We start from the raw sequence: 18,484 nt of genomic DNA, 5'->3' as shown, positions 1-18,484 counted from the left end.
TGTCACGGAAGGAAAACGACGCTCTTTGCCGCCATTTTGGATCATCAGAAAGTGTTTTTCTTGCTGTAGCCACTGGGTCAATTTGAGCCACAATGGCTTCAGTTTCCCTGGTTATCCATTTAACCTTGAGGCAAGCTTTAGTTCCCCTTCGTTCTCCATCTTTAGTGTCGTGAGGGTCGACGCTACGACGTCATACAGATAACATTTTGTACTGCATCTTGAACTTTGACAATGTTCAGAATCGTACATGAGTCAGATATATCAGATATTTTAATCTGGATTTTGTTAATTGGAAAATGATTTCAATGCATAACAATGCATACCATTGTTCTTGTGCAGTGAGGTACTTTATCAGATATACACTCTACCCAGTGAGGTTGACAGACCTCTCCGTAAACCACGTTAACAACTGAGCTAACTGGGCACAATAATTCTACGGTTATAACATTCATATTTTTACATATAATTTCAAATTCTAAATTGTATTTCAGATTGTAATTGTGGACCTTGGCATCCTAATGTTTTGAGTTTCACTTCTGTTTATTCACTATTGATAAAAATGTTTTTGAAAATAACTTTGCACAAAATGTACAAAGCCACTCTACATATTAAAAGCAAACTATCCACTTTGTTTCATACTGCAGTTTTCCTCAAATTTCACACCCACTAGAAAGTATATCTACTAGTAGTAATATGTTGCAATAAATGTTACTCTCTTCTTTTTGGAGAGAAAATCTAATCTAGAGGAGTTTTGCTGTCTGGCAAAATTGCAGTCTGCATGACCCAAGTGGTCAATACTAGGAACCGTATTTAAATGATAACTGATTGATCATTGACACATGTAATCAATTCTTGACTTTACGAAGTAAAAGCGTATTCTGTGGAATTCCCTGTTCCAATACGATGTCTTTGGCACAGAAATATACTGTATCAGCTAAGGGACACCCGACTTTAGTCATTACGAAAATTTTCCTGTTCGGACAGTGAATACTTGACCTTGATTTATGCTGTCCACGATTGATGGCCTTTTAAGGAAAACCTTAATTGCGTATATAATGGTTTGTCGTGACGTCAAGCCAGGAGTCACAAGACCGAAGGACCCGTATCTCGCAGTGTATCTCGCCGGAACTCGGGGGTTTGTGTAATCTCGAGTGAAGGAGAAAAATGTCTGGAACGATAGAACACCCGGGAGGAACCTGTACAGTTAAATCCGCCAAAACCTAAAGACCCTCTGTCATCGGACGGTTCCAGGACTGCAGTAAACATACACGAGCATCCCCAAGGACTGTCACGAACGCGGCGGTATTTAGCTTGGTAGCAAGCCGGCTAGCTTGCTAACTATTCTGTCGCTTTGTGTTGTAGGCAGCCGAATGGTGTTTGGTTGAGAGATCGTAGTTAGTGGAGACCGGACGCGGTGTGAGTGTAGGGGTAGGCACGCAGGTGGGCGCTCGCTTTGGGGGGATGATCTCCGTACTTTCCTATGGTAGACTGGTTGCCAGGGCCGTCCTGGGTGGACTTGCCCAAACAGATAGCCGGGACTACAGCCTGGTGACCGCAAGCTGCGGATTCGGAAAAGATTTTCGTAAGGGGATCCTGAAAAAGGGGATGTGTTATGGTGACGACGCCTGCTTCATAGCACGACATAGATCCGCCGATGTTTTGGGTAAGTCCAGTTAGCACGAACAAGTTTAAACATTTGATTTATACGTAGGTATGTACTTAGCCAGCAGCTGTGGTGTGTGGCTGTGTTTTGAGGTTGGAACGCAGTCCATGGCAGTTTGCTTAGTTAACTAGCTAAACATTATGGTGCCTTTGACAAGCTAGTACGCACCATACGGCAATGCACAACTTACTATTTGCTAGATAGCTTGCCAGGTAGTTTAACCTGAAATTTCAGAATTTCAAATTGTGATTCTGACCCGAATGACCTAAGTGCACACAGTACTGTTCACCCATAGAGTTGCTTGAATACAATCTTCCGTTCACCTTCATGTAGACCTGGGTCTACATATAATCCGTAGCTTCACCACTATCTTGATAACAAAAACATGCATACACCTGTTGCTTGGCTTTTTAAATAAAGTCGTCAAATGCACAATTTAGCTTTTCAGATGGCTTTAAAGATCCAGCTGTATTCGACCTACTAGAAGTGGTGACCTTTTACCCAGAAAGAGACGCAAGGGACCCCGGGCAACGGTGGGCGACTGCGTGCACGCGCTTCGATGTAAACATTCTCTACGTCATAAAAACAAATGGTTGCATTAAAAGCTCTCCTTTAAATTTTTTCAACATGTAATTTAAGTATTTATTTCATTAAAGTAAGTGGTTGCGAGCAACCGAAACACTGTCGTGTTTTGAATATGATTCGCGTGTGGCTTAGTTAACCATGCTAACATACTCAAAACGTGCACGCCCACATTGGCACGCCTGTGGTTTCCGTCTCACCTTGTGAGTGATCTTGATTTAAACCGGATTGACACTCTATTGAGGCCGTTCAAGATGTTTAAAGGTCAACCATGGGGGCAGCCATGTTGGCAGAATTCACCAAATGCTACGATCAATTCCTTGTTCTTAGAGATACCAAACGGCAACGTTTTGATATAAATGCGCAAATATATGCGCGAAATTGGTTATTAGCAGTGTTAGTACAAGAACAGTGGACATGACCATCAAAGCTTGCGTTATCCTGCGCACGCCGAAGCGTTTGCCACTGCTGTGCAACCGTATGCGTCCTTTGGTTTTATTTTGCGCAGCTGTAAGGGGTATACCAAACATTACCAGTACCGATAATGACACATGCAATTACATCACTCAAAGGGAGAATACAGGTTCATAGGTAGGTCTGTTCTCTTATATGAATATTTTAGACGGAATAAAAACGCATTGTTTTCCCTCAAGAACTAATTAATGAATCGCGTGATGGACAACAGGTACGTTTGTGGCCGAGCATCAATGGGTTGACTGACCATCATGCTGTCAATGAGTGACTCCTGTGAAACAGTTTGTCTCTCTCCATAGCAAAACATTGATTTATTCAGCTCAGCCAGTCACTAATAGTGTGATAGCTCTACCTGTTTTGGGGTCTGTATGAAGCCTCGCTCTGCTATCACCAGCGGCTGCTGTCTCTGCTCACTGTTGTACATTTTCTTTTCCACATTGAAATGTGTGTTGGTTCTCATGTCTAAGCACTGCAGAGCTATGATGAATCATAGTAATCCACAGAGAGGTAGCACTATTCCATAGCATGGCTTCATCCCCAGCAAGCCAGATCTGGTTGCTGAGACGGCTGACTCTTGCGAGCTGTGACTCATAGAGTCTCTGCAGCCTGGGGGGGAGCACACCGCTTCTCCATCTCCTCTCAAATGCGGATGACATTTCAGAGCACTTTCTATCACAGCTTCCCAACAGGAAAGATGCACATGCAGTTTCATTATGATTTGGGAAAATTGTGGGTTGTGTTTTTTTTGGTGTCTCAGTTTCTAGCTTGCAAAAATGGCAGAATCGCACGGAAAATGATGCTTTCTTAATTAAACCATGTTTGGAGGGAAAATGGTGCAGATGTCTATGGCTGTGATACTGGGAGTATTCAAGCCCTCTGCATCATTATGTGGCTTCATATTTACTCTGGCTGGTGCTAGCACCAGTTTTCACAGTAATATATAGTAAGTACGCCCTCTTTGTCATTGAAATTATTTTTAAAAATCATACACCTCTTCATGCTGTCATATCACTTGTGCTTGCTGGGCTGGATATATGATTACAGAGTAAATCCAGTATGCGGGTTTTTTTATAGTTTGGGCCTCTCATAATTGTCGGTGAATTTTGCCCTTCACTGACTCCTTTGCCCTTGATTTTCACAGTGTGGGACTGTCTATGTTTCTGTAAACAGATATTGTGCCAAATTCAACAGCACAGTGTTGGGAGGGGCAGTACATGGTCTGGGGAAAGGGTCAGGGTTGCCACGGCAGTGGTGGCACCTGTAGCTCTAGGTGATTTTGGAAAGTTGTCACTTTAGGGTTTGTGTCACAAATCTGCCTCAACTAGAGGACAAGGCATCTAGTCAAGGCAAATATAGCAGAACAATTGAATGTAACCTGTAATTTGGAGTCATCCACCATATGTTAAGGCTTGTTAGAAGTCTTAGTGTTTTTTTTTTTGTTTTCTTGTGCAGTTTTTACACCAGAATCTATGACTGTTGAATGCTGCAGTCTGCTGGAGTCTGTCTCTTCCCGCTCTGAGCTGAAACTCTGCCTGGCCTATACAAGGCATATAGCCCTGAGAGAGCTAGAGAATAAACTGATTCCACTCACAGAGAGGATGTTTCTCTGTGCAGGATTTGGTGACAGCACAGAAGGATTGTGTGAGATTATGGGCACATGGTCCTCATTTGGATCTGACTCACTGTCACACACTCCTCAGTTCCTGTCAAATTGTCAGGAACAGTATTACAGTTATCATTTGCTCTGCAGATGCAAATGATAGTTAAGTCACAAGCTTAAGGATACAACAGCAGTGCTCCAGCTGGGATTAAAACATGGGACCTTCTGATTCAGTCAAGTGCCCATAATACTGCACCACACTGTAGGTATGTTGTTTCACATTCCTGACTCACAAAACGGCACAATCACTTGTCCAGAAATCTCACTCCTGTTCACAGCTGCTGTCTCTGGAACCTGCAGTGTTTCAGAGACAGGCCAGTCGGGAAGCCCACACACTCTGATGGCCATTTTCCTTCGGCTGATTGGAAACAGTCAGCTGTGTCCCCTGTGGTCTGGATGCCCACTCAGGCTACAGTGTGGTGTTGTGGCTGAACAGCTAGGTTTAAGAGCAGAAGGTTCCAGCTTTGATTCTCAGATGGGCCTGCTATAGTCATATTTGGTAGCATCAGTAAATATCCGGCTGTGTAAACTGAGCGATGTATGAAAGGCGAAAGGGTGGGTGTCTATAACATCATGTGAGTGATGTAATACAGACCCTCTGGCATTTTTCTTTCGTTATTTCTTTTTGGATGCTGTAGAGGATGGCTAAGAGCCAGGGCTGGGGAAATGCAGGTCTTGCATATTATTCAAGCCAACTCCCCCACTGCCCCCAAACACACACACACACACACTCACTTGCATACACACAGACACACACACTTCTCAGCTTCTTGAAAATACCCGAAAGTCTTGCATATGTCACAGGTCCCTCTGTGTATTTAATGTGCGTCAGCATTTGCCCAGTTGTGGCCTAGCAGTGTGTGTGTGTGCGTGCATGCGTGCATTGTTATGTGTGCGTGCTCATGGTGTGTGTGGTTTTGGTGGGCACCCACCCTTGTGAGCTCCCCTTTCCATGATATCTCTGTGGAATCTCACAGTCTTGTGTGGTGGAAGCGGTGGGATGAATTGCCTTTCCAGGAAAAATCCCCCACTCCAGCAGCAGGACACTGTTATGTAATCATGGCTGCCAGCTGTCCTATGGCTCTGAGTCTGCATGCAAATTTTGGAATGTTGGGTATCACATGGCTTCTTAATGATGATGTTGTCATTGGCAAAGGTTAAAGGTCACTAGGATTGGATGGAATTTCTTGAGTTTGCAGAGATTGTGGAATTGGCTGTCACCCTGTGGCTGCACCTTCTGTATGCTGAGCTCTGCCCACAGGAGTGGGATTTGAAACTAAAACCGAACGGGGAGAAATTGTACAGCTAAAGTATGCAAACAAATCATGGACTCTTTTCTTCCCGTGACCACCATCCTAGCATTAGTTCACCCTCCACTAGTCATAACCTCAGTAGTTACATGTTTTCAGATGAATACTGTTCCTGGATCATCATTTTGGGGTGAAATCAGTCTATACTCTGGAGTGATTGCTGTGGAATTCCCAGACAGGTCACTGCTGTCATACCCATAAGTGTGGGTTTAGGGCTGTGATTGGTTTAGCCATAGTTGGCTTGTCCCTGGTTGGCAGGGTCCTGATTAGCTGGGCCTGGCTTGTGGCTGACCTCTGGTTGGCTGGGCCCTTGGAAGTGCCCTGACCCTCAGTCTGCGCTCCTCTCAGTTCTGGCTGCAGTTTGTTTTATTGGAGCCTGGCAGAAGATTAGGAGAGGTTCAGACAGAGGGCACACCACCGCCCCATGCTGGCAAGGCCCCCTCCGCTCTGTCACAGTCAGTCACCTCCATGTGTCAGAAGGGGTTCCCCCCTCACTCAGTGGGGGATGAAAAAAGAAAACTAATAGCTCTTTACAGCAATATTATTAAAAGACAAGAAGAATTTAGGCCTTGGTTACACGCATTGTCTGCCACCTGCACCTCCCTTGATTTCCCCATTTGCGCATGTGTGTGCGTGTGTGTGTGTGTGTGTGTGTGAGAGACAGAGTTTCTAAACAGTGTTGTCTTGTCTCCACTGAGGAAGACCAGAGCCATCTTAAATTAAACCAACACTGTGGCACTCAAGTCTCCATTGACACAGCGTCGCTCACCTTGCTACCGGCACTATTACTCCTAAGGTGACGCTAAATTATATATTTTTTATTAATTATACCGTTGTGCCCTTGTGACCAACAGCCTGTAACACATCTAAACCCCTGCATAAGTTTTGTAAGGTTCTATGCTCAAGGGGTGGAGTAGCAGTGTGATTCAAACAACTTACATGTCACAGAGCAATGACAGTTGCTTTCCTGGCTGGATTTCACACAGACGCTGCTTACTGATAATGGAGAATGGGCCGTGTGTGGTACGAGTGCAAATATTTTGTGTATATGAGTGTTTCATATAAAGCTTGTTGGTCTCTGTGACAAGGGCCAGGCAGTAATTAAGGTAATTGTAGGATGCGCTTTCACTTATTTGCCCTGCTTTAATTACTAGGCCCTATGTAATGGTATTTAGGCAGCAATGTGTATGATCATATAGTACTTGCATTAATTGCTGTGTTGTGCTGATTGTTAGAGAAGCAAAGGTGACAAAAGCCCAGCTGAACTTGGAACCCAGAAGGGGAGCCAGCTGTAATGCATCCATGCTAGGATACAGCAGCCCAGCTTGGCTTCATTAAGCTCCTAGATTTGTGTGAAGTAATTGACCCCTATTTTGCGACAATGACTCTTGGCTAAGAGCAAGCGGCAGACAGACACCCCGCCGTCGCCTTTGACTCTGTCCATTGATCGAGACAGAGCTGCGGGTCGTTGCCATGACGATGCACAATGGCCGGGCCGGAGGGGCCACCATATGTCGCCCCGCTTTTGTGTGTGTGGGAATGTCCCAGCTGCTGAGTCACTCACCTCTCTCTGCCTTGCTTTCCTCTCCCCCTCCCCTCTCTCCCTCTCTCCTGCTGCAGGAGTGGCTGATGGCGTGGGTGGCTGGAGGGACTACGGTGTGGACCCCTCCCAGTTTTCGGTGACGCTGATGAAGACGTGCGAGAGGCTGGTGAGGGAGGGGCGGTTCACGCCCTGCAGCCCTGTGGGCATCCTGACCACCAGTTACTACGAGCTGCTGCAGAACAAAGTGCCCTTGCTGGGTGAGTGCGTCACGCAGTGCGTCCACACAGACAGAAGTCACTTTTCAGCATGGTCACACTGCCAGTGGTCACCATTAAACACATTCACACATGCAGTGGTTATTCAGCACTTACACAAGCAGCGGTTGTCATTCAGAACGTTCACACAGCTGCAGAATGCGGTAGGTTTGGTTTACCTAGAATAAGGTGCAGGTACAGGTAAGTAGCCTAACATTGCTTAGGCTCTCTCTCTCTCAGCAACTGCCGTAAACAGATAGTGAACAAAGTGCGTGGTATATGGCAGCAGCTGAGAGAGAGAGAGAGAGAGAGAGAGAGAGAGGGCGATTAAATAATGTATCCTGAGTGAGTCACGGTGCTGCTGTCGTGAGTCACAGCGCTGGTGTTGAGTCAGAGGCGCTTCTCTGGCAGCACTCAGGCACTGCAGCTCAACCAGAGAGCATGCTGCAGTTAACAACACGGGGACCGTAAGAAACACAAGCAGGCGGATATTTCTGGAGCTAAACTACCGCGGAGGTTTATTCTGACTGCCACGTTGTCTTCCCGCTCTGTGTTTAAAACAAAGGCTCTTCCGATAACTGTGGTCAGGACTGCGTTTAGAACGCTGAGAATGAGGTGCGCGGCACAGAGCGGCTGCCATTAAAGTGTCAGGAAGGTGATCTGACAACGTGCACATGATCGTTTAACTCACTGCATGCCAGATTGAGTCTATAAGGTGTTGCTTTCATGGTGTCTGAAACACTGAATTGATAAGTGGTGCAGTTTGTAGAGCAGAGAGAGTCCATTTGTTGCCTTTCCCCAGGCTGAACCACCAATGTTATGAATATAAGGATGTTTTAGTGATAAGAAATTTCATGAAGCACTGCGTGGCCAGAATAGATGACCCATTAGAGTTTACATATAAACTAAGGGGACTGCCTGGTGAAGATGTCTGTGGAAATGTGTTGCAGGCTGCTGTAAGGCAGATTTAAAGCCCTTTAACTCATTTTCTGTTGTCTGTGTTTGAGTGCTCTTTGGGACTTTTAATTTTTTGACCTGGAGCTGCAATTCTGACGTTTTTCGGAAGCAACCACTTTCCTTTCTCGTTAAATGATTAAGCGCCCGAGAGGGTGGAAGTAATGGATCCCTCAACCCAAAGTCCCTCCACCTGTAGAGTCTCCGCCCTCTGCATGTTGACAGGCATTGCCCTGGGGGTCTGGGGTGTATTTTGGGCGGCTGTGATATTTTGGCCTGCTTGGGATGTCCAGGTTCAAAGCAATGAAGTCTGCATTCCCCCTGACCAGGAGCAGGACCTGTGACCAAGAGCAGGTTGTTTTTTTTTTGTTTGTTTTTTGACAGCTGTTAAAAGTTTGTCTTGCTTTCCTTATGGATGCATAAGCAGGATATACTTCACATTATTATAGTATGCCATTTGCCTTGTGGGCACCTTTATTCAGGTGGTAGTGTTTGGTTGTTTGTTTATTCATTTATTTCTTTATTTATGTGAGCGGGTTTCCCAACTGGCCCGTCTCTGAAACACTGCAGGTCCGAGAGACAGCAGCTGTGACCAGGAGTGAGATTTCTGGACAAGTGATTGTACCGTTTTGTGAGTCAGGAATGTGAAAAAAACATCCTTACCGTGTGCTGCAGTGGTATGGGCACTTGACTTAATCAGAAGGTCCCATGTCTTCATTTATTTATTCATATATATTCATATATTATTTGACTTTTCACAACATTTATTCAGCTGTCCATTTATTCAGTTGGGTGTTTGTTGCTTTCTGGGGATTGGAACCTGCATCTCTCTGGGTACAAACATGGGTCCCTGAAACGCTGTAGTGGGACAGTGAGGGCGCCATGCTCATTATAGCTGTGGTCGCACATGTGATGCCTTTACCTCCGCCACCTGACCGGGCTCCAGTGATTGACAGGTCCTGGCCTTGGCTCTGGCTCTGAGAGGTACAGTGACCCCAGAGGTCAGCACGGATGGTCAGAGGGGAAATTCCCTCTAGGTCAGAAAAGCGTTTGGCGGAAAGCTGAGCTGCTTTCAGAGTGAGCCGCACCCCCACACAACCCGCTTGCCCCCACAGCACTGCATCTGGACACTACAGAAGGGACCGGCGAATGGAACGTTAATTGGCATAGCTGACATTCGAGTGCCATATTTCCTGCTGTGGTAATGAGAGCTGGGGGTCGGGGGATTGTTTAAAAAGGTAATGGCTTTTATGTGCTGATAGGAGAAACCTTCACAGGATTTATGCCATATGGAGTTGAAATGAAGGTGCCCTCAGGCTCCTCAGATGTGGGCACTTCCTTTGAGTCTCTTAAAGCCCTGACAGGCCGTTGGAAGGCATTCTCTCCCTCTGTTTCTCTCTGTCTTTCTCTTGCTCCCTCTCATCCTCTTTACATCCCACTCTGTTACCTTCTCTCTCTTTCTCTCACTCCCCTTTCTCCCTGTAGCATGAGGTGGGGGCAGTCTTTCAAAAAACAAAAACAACAACAACAAAAAAGCCAAGGCCTTTTGGAACGTGATAGCCACACAAGGAGTCCCCTGAAATCATCATGGCAGTTGAGGACGCAGTCCATTTTTTTTCCCACCACTGTCAAGTGTTTTTTGGGTGTCAAAGTCAAATTGGTTGTTTTTTGGGAATGATGTAGGACTCAAAACACTGTGGACAGCATGGGGGAAGATGTTCAGTAGGTATACCCTGCAGGGTCACTCAGCCCATTAGGTGACACCTAACTTTTAGCCCTCACCCATATGCCTGGGAAGCTCCACCTACATCAGCTGCTCCTCTACCAGGTCAGAACGTGTTCCTCAATGTCTGAGAGGGCATTACGTGCAGGAGAATAGGGTCATGTGCTAGAGCCTCTTAGCCAGGTTTAGTGTTGGATAAAAGTGGACTCCAAATCAGTACATGTTGTTTTATAATTTTTATTGTACTGTATAATACTGTTAAGTGTGCAGGGATGTGCACTGTTGTCACTGTTTCCCTCCAGTTGCGTGTGTTGAGATAAACCCAGTTTCGGTGTGACCCAGACAGTAGCCCACATTAGCAGAGGCCACTTTTTGCTAACCCTCTTTGCTGGATTCAGTTAACCTGAAGGCTCTTCCAAACACTCTACAGAAAAACACAGATCTAGACAAGGCATTGGATAGAATGTGGAATTTATTTGTTGTGTTTTTTAGTCATACACGAATGGCTAATTTTATTGAAAAAAAACGAGGACAAATGTAATATTTTCTTTCTGTTTCCTATACTGTCCTTATCTCCCTCTCTCCCCCTCCCTCCCTCCTTCTGTCTGTCCCTCCCGCCCCTGCTCTCTCTCACAGGAAGCAGCACAGCCTGTATTGTGGTTCTGGACCGCCGCAGTCACCGGTTGCACACGGCTAACCTGGGCGACTCTGGGTTCCTGGTTGTTCGGGGTGGGGAGGTGGTTCACCGCTCAGATGAGCAGCAGCACTACTTCAACACGCCCTTCCAGCTGTCCATCGCACCCCCTGAAGCTGAGGGGGTGGTCCTGAGTGACAGGTCAGTACCTCACCTGTATGGCTCCGCAGGTCAGTACCTCACCTGTGCGGCTCTGTGGGTCAGTACCTCACCTGTATGGCTCCGCAGGTCAGTACCTCACCTGTGCGGCTCTGTGGGTCAGTACCTCACCTGTATGGCTCCGCAGGTCAGTACCTCACCTGTGCAGCTCCGTAGGTCAGTACCTCACCTGTGCAGCTCCGCAGGTCAGTACCTCACCTGTATGGCTCCGCAGGTCAGTACCTCACCTGTACAGTCCCGAAGTGAAACCTACCTGCCTGTAAAATGAAATTACAGTTGAAGAGAGTCGTACTGAGCCAGATTCAGTGCGGTCAGACTGAGGGTGAATTTGGGTCTCTCTGCTGCCAGGATTCCAGCACTGAAACACAGCTGTACCCAGATCAGTAGGATTAAGCACCATTCCTTCAGTGTCACACAAATTATACCACTTCGGCACCTTCTCCCAGGGGTTGGGGCAAAAAAATGGACCTGTGTGACCTTGTGACCTCTGTGTCTGCACAGTCCCCACAATGTTTGAACGGATGGCATATCCAAACACGCTCGCTGTGATGTCACTGCTTTTTGTATTTGCAGTTATGAGGCCTTTTAAGCCTGGCCCACATTCCTGCCTCCAGCCAGCAGTCCAGAGTCCGTGACCCCGCCCCCCTTTCAACAGAGCATGCCTGAGCCGTGCACAAATCACAGAGAGAGGGTGGGCTGGAGGCCTTCCTCAGATCAGCCAATCCTGTTTCCCACTGTCTCCTGGGCTGTTTTTGATCGTCGCAGACAAGCAGAGGGAGATTATTTTGAGCCTCTCACGTGTTTTTCTAAATTTATGTGGGACCTTTTAATCTTTTATAGCATGGCCTGGTATGGAGCTCAGTAGAGATGATTAGAATGTGCCAGTGGCGCAGGGCATTTAACACTACCACCTTATCGCATTCTCTTATACCCCCCACACACACACACACACACACACACACACACACACACACACACACACACACACACACTCATCACATAAATGCACACACTCACACGCATCACGTAAACACACACGGACATCTCACACACACAAACAAAGGCGCACACACACACGCACATAAACATTCTAATTGAAAGTATGAAGGCACAGCATGTCCTGTCCTGAACAACTATCCTTGGCTGTGTCCTGTCTCTCTAAGCTGGCTTGGTTTGTGTACTGGACTGTCCCTTACCTGGCAGAATCACCTGTTAGGAGCCATGACTCCTTTAAGCTTTACAAGATAAGCATTTCCCCATTGTAGACCACCACACGTGCACACGATTCCTTCGTTTCCCTTCCAGTTCCTTCATTTCTTTTCAGAAAGCTCATAAACATCTACCTCTGAAGGGTGTTTTAGCGGTCACAGTTATATTTGGCTGCATAAGGTAGAGGAGATGATGGTGTCTGTGGGGACTTTGAGCCAAAGGTTCCCGGCTGCCGTCCAGGAACAGAACTTGACACCCCGGAGTCTGAGCCACATGCTTGATACCGCCAGGGACCGAAATTCCACTCATAAACATCACCTCCCTCACCGGGTGTGGCCCCTTGTTTCCAGCTGACCTTTGACCTTTGGCTAGTTTCCCTTCACTGCTTCTTTAACATGCACAGAGGCTGACCTGGGATCAGTTACGTTGGAAGGAATGTGGAAGGAATGTTACCCGAGGCACATGACGGGGGCAAAGTCGGGGTCCCCGTCACAGAGTCATGTGACTCAGGAAATTTCTTCTGGGTGGGGGTATGGGTAACGAGGAAGGCAGGCTACAGTCACAACAGATGGTCTCATCCAGTGTGATTTGTGTTGTTGTATAATAAGCCGGTTGATCAGCAGTACGGATAATAAAGTATAAAAAAAAGTATCCATGAAGTATCTATGTGTTAAACTGCTACAATCTGCATCCTATGGTTCATCTTACTGTGTGTAGGAATAATCTCCGATTCCCAGGACTGAATATCAAAAAGATGAAACCCTGTCCACTCCAATCAGTGAATATAGACAAGAAAGAATGCAGTTATTTTCTTAGCTTTTTGTTTTTGATAAAGCAGTACAAAACTGAAATAACTCATGACCACATGATGAAATTATCAATCTTTAAATCTCGTTCCTAGTAAGTGCACCCTTTCAAATCTGGAATATTACATCCCCTATAGGCACATAGCTGATAGTGTTCTTTCTGACCCTGCCCACAGCCCTGAAGCTGCAGACAGCTCCTCCTTTGACGTCCAGCTGGGTGACATCATCCTGACTGCCACCGACGGCCTGTTTGACAACATGCCAGATTACATGATCCTGCAGGAACTGAAGAAGCTCAAGGTATGAGGATATACTGTACATACGGTACACACAGTATACAGCACATTCAATACACACATGGAACACACACTACATACAATGCGCACATACACATCACACACAATACACACACTGTACTTTCATAGCACACGCAATACACACACAGTGCATACACAGTACACACACACAGCATACGCAGCACTGTCTACGCTGTGAACGCAGTTCCATACAACCTGGTGTTGCTGTTCCCTCTGAGCTTTTAATCTTATAATTGGCCCAATAATTGGAGCCTGTCCCTGGAAATTGCCACTTGGAAAGGTCCCTGGCACTGCAGGACCAGGGATGTAGAGTCTGGCTTTAATGAAATTGAAAATGACTGTTTTATCATTACACCCATAGTGCAGCGCTGTTAAAGGGGTGAGATAGGCAGAGGAGTAGATGGGAAGAGAAATGCACATCCAGGTTAAATGTATTCTGCAGCCTCTTGCGTTGGACTACATTTCCCATCAACCAACGTGTGCTGCATTTCCAAGGTACGGGGGAGACTAGTGCAGGAAAACAAGTTTCACAAGCTCTAGTTCTTCAAGTTAAAGTCCCATCAGCACCGTGTGGGGTTCGGCATTTGTCCCCTTGAAGCTGACCCCCTAGTGCAGGTTTGAAGTTTTTAGAGTGACTTTTAGGGAGACCTTCAAGACTGTGTTAGGGCTCTAAAATGAACCGTTATTATCTGACACCTCTGTTGTAGAACACCAACTACGAGAGCATCCAGCAGACGGCGCGCAGCATTGCAGAGCAGGCCCACGAGCTCGCGTACGACCCCAACTACATGTCGCCTTTTGCCCAGTTCGCTTGTGACAATGGACTTAATGTACGAGGTGAGTTACGCAGGATGGATGAGAGCGGGTGGAGGGGGGTTGGGAAAGAGAGGAAAAAGGAGGGAGGGAGTGAGATGGAAGGATGGTTGTTCTCCCCCCCCCCCCCCCCCCCCCCCCCCCCACTACTGAGGTCCGCAGCATAGTTCTTGGTTACCAGGAAACTCTTTAAATCAGGCAAGAACTCGGTGGCCACTTCACTGTGGAGTGAGGAGGGAAGAAAAACTCCCAACAAATCAGCTTTGCTTGTTTTTTTTTTTTCTTCTTTTCCTACATGGCCGTTTCGCTCTGCCAGCGGACTGAAAAAGGAGTTGTTGGATTGGACTGAAACCCTTTGTAAGTGGGGGTTCATTCAGGCGGGTGGCTGCTTTCTCTAACAGCCTTTTCTCCTATGTGTGTTTCTGTGTGTGTCGCGCAGGGGGCAAGCCTGATGACATCACCGTCCTGTTGTCAATAGTAGCGGAGTACACAGACTGAGTGTCCATGGGGAGGCGTGTTCGTTCAGCTGTCTTCCATTTGTATTTCACTCTACCATACTGTCTCCCGCTGTCTAGACTGGGAACAGACCCCAGTTCTGCATTAAACAGCACCCTCGAGTCCACGCACCCCAGCCACTCCCTTAGCCACTTGGGCCAGTGGTTCTGCTTTGCCCCCCACGCACATCTTCCCACCTCCTATTTTATTTAAGGTGTTAGTGCAAGTTGGACGGCAGTGTAATGCCGCTGCGTGTGTTTGGGGTTTGGCGGTGTGTGTTGCCCGATGGTTACCTGAGATGTGTATCGTTTGGAGAGGGTGCTCAGCGTCACCTCTGCTCGATGTAGCTTGCCAAAATGGGATTTTCTAAGTGTTTTGAGTTACGTAAAGGTGTATGATGGTGTTCCTGTAGTTGAAGGCATTGGGGGGGGGGGGGGGGGGGGTTGTGCTCCACCAGGTGTGGGTTTTCGGGGTCCTCCTTAAATTAAGATGTTCTGGAGAGGAATGGCAGGGTGCGTGTGCATTTTAGGGGTGTAGCCAGCTGCATGGCTGAGACAGGAAAGGGCAGGGTCAGAAGTTCATGTGATGGTATCAGAAATGGTGTACCTGCAGTCTGAGCGGAAACCATGATTTGTGTGCGTGTGTGTATGTGTATGTATGTATGGTGGTAGGGAGCGACATGTCAATTTAATGGATTGTAATTATTTGGTACAGATTGCCATGACTTGGAGACTGTGCAGGAGTTGTGGAGGGACATGGAGGTTGAAGGAGGTGTAAAGAGGTTGTGTTAGCATGTCTGTATCTGAGGAAGGGAGGAAGATGGGATAACAGAGAGGATGATAGGATAGCATCATCAATGTGTACCACCTCACATGGCCAGGGCCATTCCAAGACCTATGCCTTATGTAGGAAGAGGAGTATTTCATTTAGAGTCTTGAAGCTACTGTCTGTGTGTACACGCATTCATTCATGCGGGTAGATACACAAGATAAACGCGGAATTTGGTGGCAGAACATCAGTCCCTCTCCTCTGCCCCCAATATCAGTGCACAGGTCAGAGGTCAAGGCCTTGTGTGACCACACAGACGACAGACGCTGCTTTGCAGCTAAAGCTGTGTGTGACATGTATGCTTTATGGTGGTAAGACAGGAGTGCACTGTTTTGATATTGTTTGATTTTTTTGTCAGAAAATTGTCCAAAAATGACCCCAGAGTTAATGAGCTCACTTGTTGACTTTCTGGCCCATCTCACAATTCCTTTCACAATAAAGTTCATAAACACAGTTTATAAATACAGTCTTTACCGCACAGGCCACTGTGTGAGTCAGGTCACATGTTCCTTGAAAGGTTGTCTGACATTTTAGCGTTTCAGTGTTTTCTCACCACAGACTTCACATCGAGGTTGTATTCTAGTTCTCTGCAGACGCATTCCTGCATTCCTTGTGTTCCAGTAACCTCATGTGCAGCTTTTATTTAGCGGTTGAAGTAAATGACTGTGTGTGCATGTTCATTTTCATTTTTATTTATTTCAATGTGCAAGCCATTTGGCTGGGGGTTCCCTTTCTGTTTGATTTGTTCTCTCTCCTTAAAGCAAGGGATTGATTCCCCCATCCTGTTCATGTTCACATCTCTTTAAAAAAAATCTGTATGGAAAGAACCAGTTGGCCTTGGGTTCCAATCCGAGGTCTCACATGGATCTTGTACGGAAGTGTGTCAGGTGTCAGGTGGCCTTCAGCCAAGTTCCTCTCAGGTCAGATTGGCCAATCAGGACTTGGGGAAGCAAAAAAAAAAAAACAGAAATTGGTGCCAGTGGCCATATGAGAATGTATCTGGACCCATGTGGGTCACTTCAGAAGCACAGAGTGAGGGCGTGACCCATGTGGCAGACACCACTTGGCCTGCCTTACTACTTGTGTGATTTGTAATAGGTTACCTGGACACTGAAGACATGTCTCCTGACCCTTTTTGTTGTTGCTTTGTTGGGTCTAATTTGAAATGTGAAGCAATACTGTAATATAATAATAAGCTTTGGCCTTTTTGTAACTGACTGTAACTTTATTTTTCAGTTAATTTTCTGGACATACCTTGAAATTCTACAGTTTTAAAGACATGCAAAAAATAAAAAATAATAAGACAACCAACCTTTGAAATATGTAACGCACATAGATGCTCATGGTCTGAGAATAGCAGGCAACCTTCGGGTAAACTCAGTGGTTGAGTTGGCAGTCTGTGTTGACTGCACACAGGCAAAATTTATGTTAATTTAAAGTAATTATTTCTGTTTCTGGCTTTTAGGAGTCATGTCTTTCTGCATAGCAGACTGGCTTTGCTAAAGCCTCTGTATCTCTGGAGCTGAACTTTTGACCCAGAGCCCAAAATGCCTGCTTCATTTGTGTGAGGGTCCTGGGGGAAAAACATGAGAACCCACACAATGTTGATTGGAGGGATAATGGGGTATTTTTAAATGCCACAAATGGGGGTGTGTAAGGGTGGCCCCATTTTCATTTCTGTCCCTTGCAGGTCAGAAATGGAATGAAAACTTCTGTCACTGTGTGTGATCCTAAGATGTCAAAATGGGGATACTTTAAAACAAAAAAATTAAAAAAGAAAAAAAAAACAAAGGTGGGTTTCCAGGCTTTTCTTCCAGAATGCCATAAGTTGTTGAGTAAGATGGTTATTGGATGAGTGACTGTACTAGCGTGACAGCAGTTGTGTGTCGTCCTGTAGTCTGACAACCCTACCCACCCACGCACCCTACCAAGACACTCTCCCAGCTGGCCTCTGAGTCAGGTGTGACAGACAGGTGAGGAGGGAAGGTTGTACTGTTTCCTGTTAGCCTTATAGATGAGTCCAGTTCCATCTGCACAGCCTTGAGCAGCAAAGCTACCATATCCTGTCTCCTGCTTTTATATGTGGCTCTGTGTGCTGCTTCAGTGCAGACTCTCTCTTCTCTTTCTCTCTCTTCTCCTCTCTCACTGTCTCTCTTTCTCATGGAGCTCTCTTTCTTGTAGAGCTCTCTCTGCCTCATTGAGCTCTCTTCTCCCTTTCTCTGCAGTGGTTTTAGTTTTCAAAGGTGCTTCTGCTGTCAAGACAAGGTCTAGTATACTGTCTAAAAGCAGGTTGTGTTTGTCGGTGTGAGAGCTGCACTGGTTTTTGTGTGTGCGAGTGTGCGCGCGCGTGTGTATGTACAGTACAGTAATGCAGGAATAGTTTCTGTAAATATGTTTTCAAAGTTGTAAAATATTTAAATAAAGAATATAGTATTTATACTCCACTGTGTTGCTGTGAGTTTTTTAGTCTGTATACTAATATGATCCTCTGTGTATGTAAGTGTTATTCAGACTCTGTTTTATGTGTTCCTCACCTTGTCTAAATGTGTAAAAACCTTGTTAGCAATAACAACTAGGGCAATAATGATGACAATAAAGCAATAATCACCATCCTTAGGCATGTCTACAGCTGTAAAAGCCAAGAGAAATCCTATGTGTTTGGTTGCACATTCCTCAGTCTTGTGCCAAATCACACACACACACACACACACACACACGCACTCTCTAGAAATTTCTACAAACACAGAGGCCCAATGCCATGGCTGCAAACCTCCATTCATTACGCTGACATGCTACTGCTCCCCTGCCTCAGCTGTCCTTTCCTGATCTTCACAGTAATGAAGAGTCTGCCAAGAAAAAGGAGGTTTCCAAAGGTTTGCCCAAAACAGAAGTCCCCCCCCCCCCCCCCAAAAAAAAAAAAAAAACTAGTGAACACCACCACAGTGATTCTGTGTACATCTACACACAGTTGGAACCAAAGCAAATAACAAATTATGGATT

General features: G+C 46.1%; 1 protein-coding gene across 1 annotated transcript; it reads left to right on the top strand.

Moving 5' to 3' along the window:
- Positions 1-1,033: 1,033 nt before the first annotated feature.
- On the top strand, positions 1,034-17,271 carry LOC118777506 (protein phosphatase PTC7 homolog). Its single transcript, XM_036528512.1, has 6 exons — positions 1,034-1,663; positions 7,310-7,489; positions 10,800-10,998; positions 13,208-13,331; positions 14,056-14,185; positions 14,601-17,271. Exons 1-6 carry the CDS (start codon positions 1,462-1,464, stop codon positions 14,657-14,659), a joined length of 894 nt encoding a protein of 297 aa, XP_036384405.1. The 5' UTR covers positions 1,034-1,461; the 3' UTR covers positions 14,660-17,271.
- The last annotated feature ends 1,213 nt before the right edge of the window (positions 17,272-18,484 follow it).

The sequence above is a fragment of the Megalops cyprinoides genome, chromosome 5, assembly GCF_013368585.1.
Source record: "Megalops cyprinoides isolate fMegCyp1 chromosome 5, fMegCyp1.pri, whole genome shotgun sequence".
In the NCBI taxonomy this organism is placed as follows: domain Eukaryota; kingdom Metazoa; phylum Chordata; class Actinopteri; order Elopiformes; family Megalopidae; genus Megalops; species Megalops cyprinoides.
This window is presented reverse-complemented; position numbering and strand designations above follow the sequence as displayed.

Bases quoted from the DNA above. Each gene is read 5' to 3' on its own strand.
- LOC118777506 (XM_036528512.1), top strand. From the start codon at position 1,462: ATGATCTCCGTACTTTCCTATGGTAGACTGGTTGCCAGGGCCGTCCTG. The intron at 1,664-7,309 runs GTAAGTCCAGTT...CTCCTGCTGCAG, and splicing joins TAGATCCGCCGATGTTTTGG to GAGTGGCTGATGGCGTGGGT. The intron at 14,186-14,600 runs GTGAGTTACGCA...TGTGTCGCGCAG, and splicing joins CAATGGACTTAATGTACGAG to GGGGCAAGCCTGATGACATC.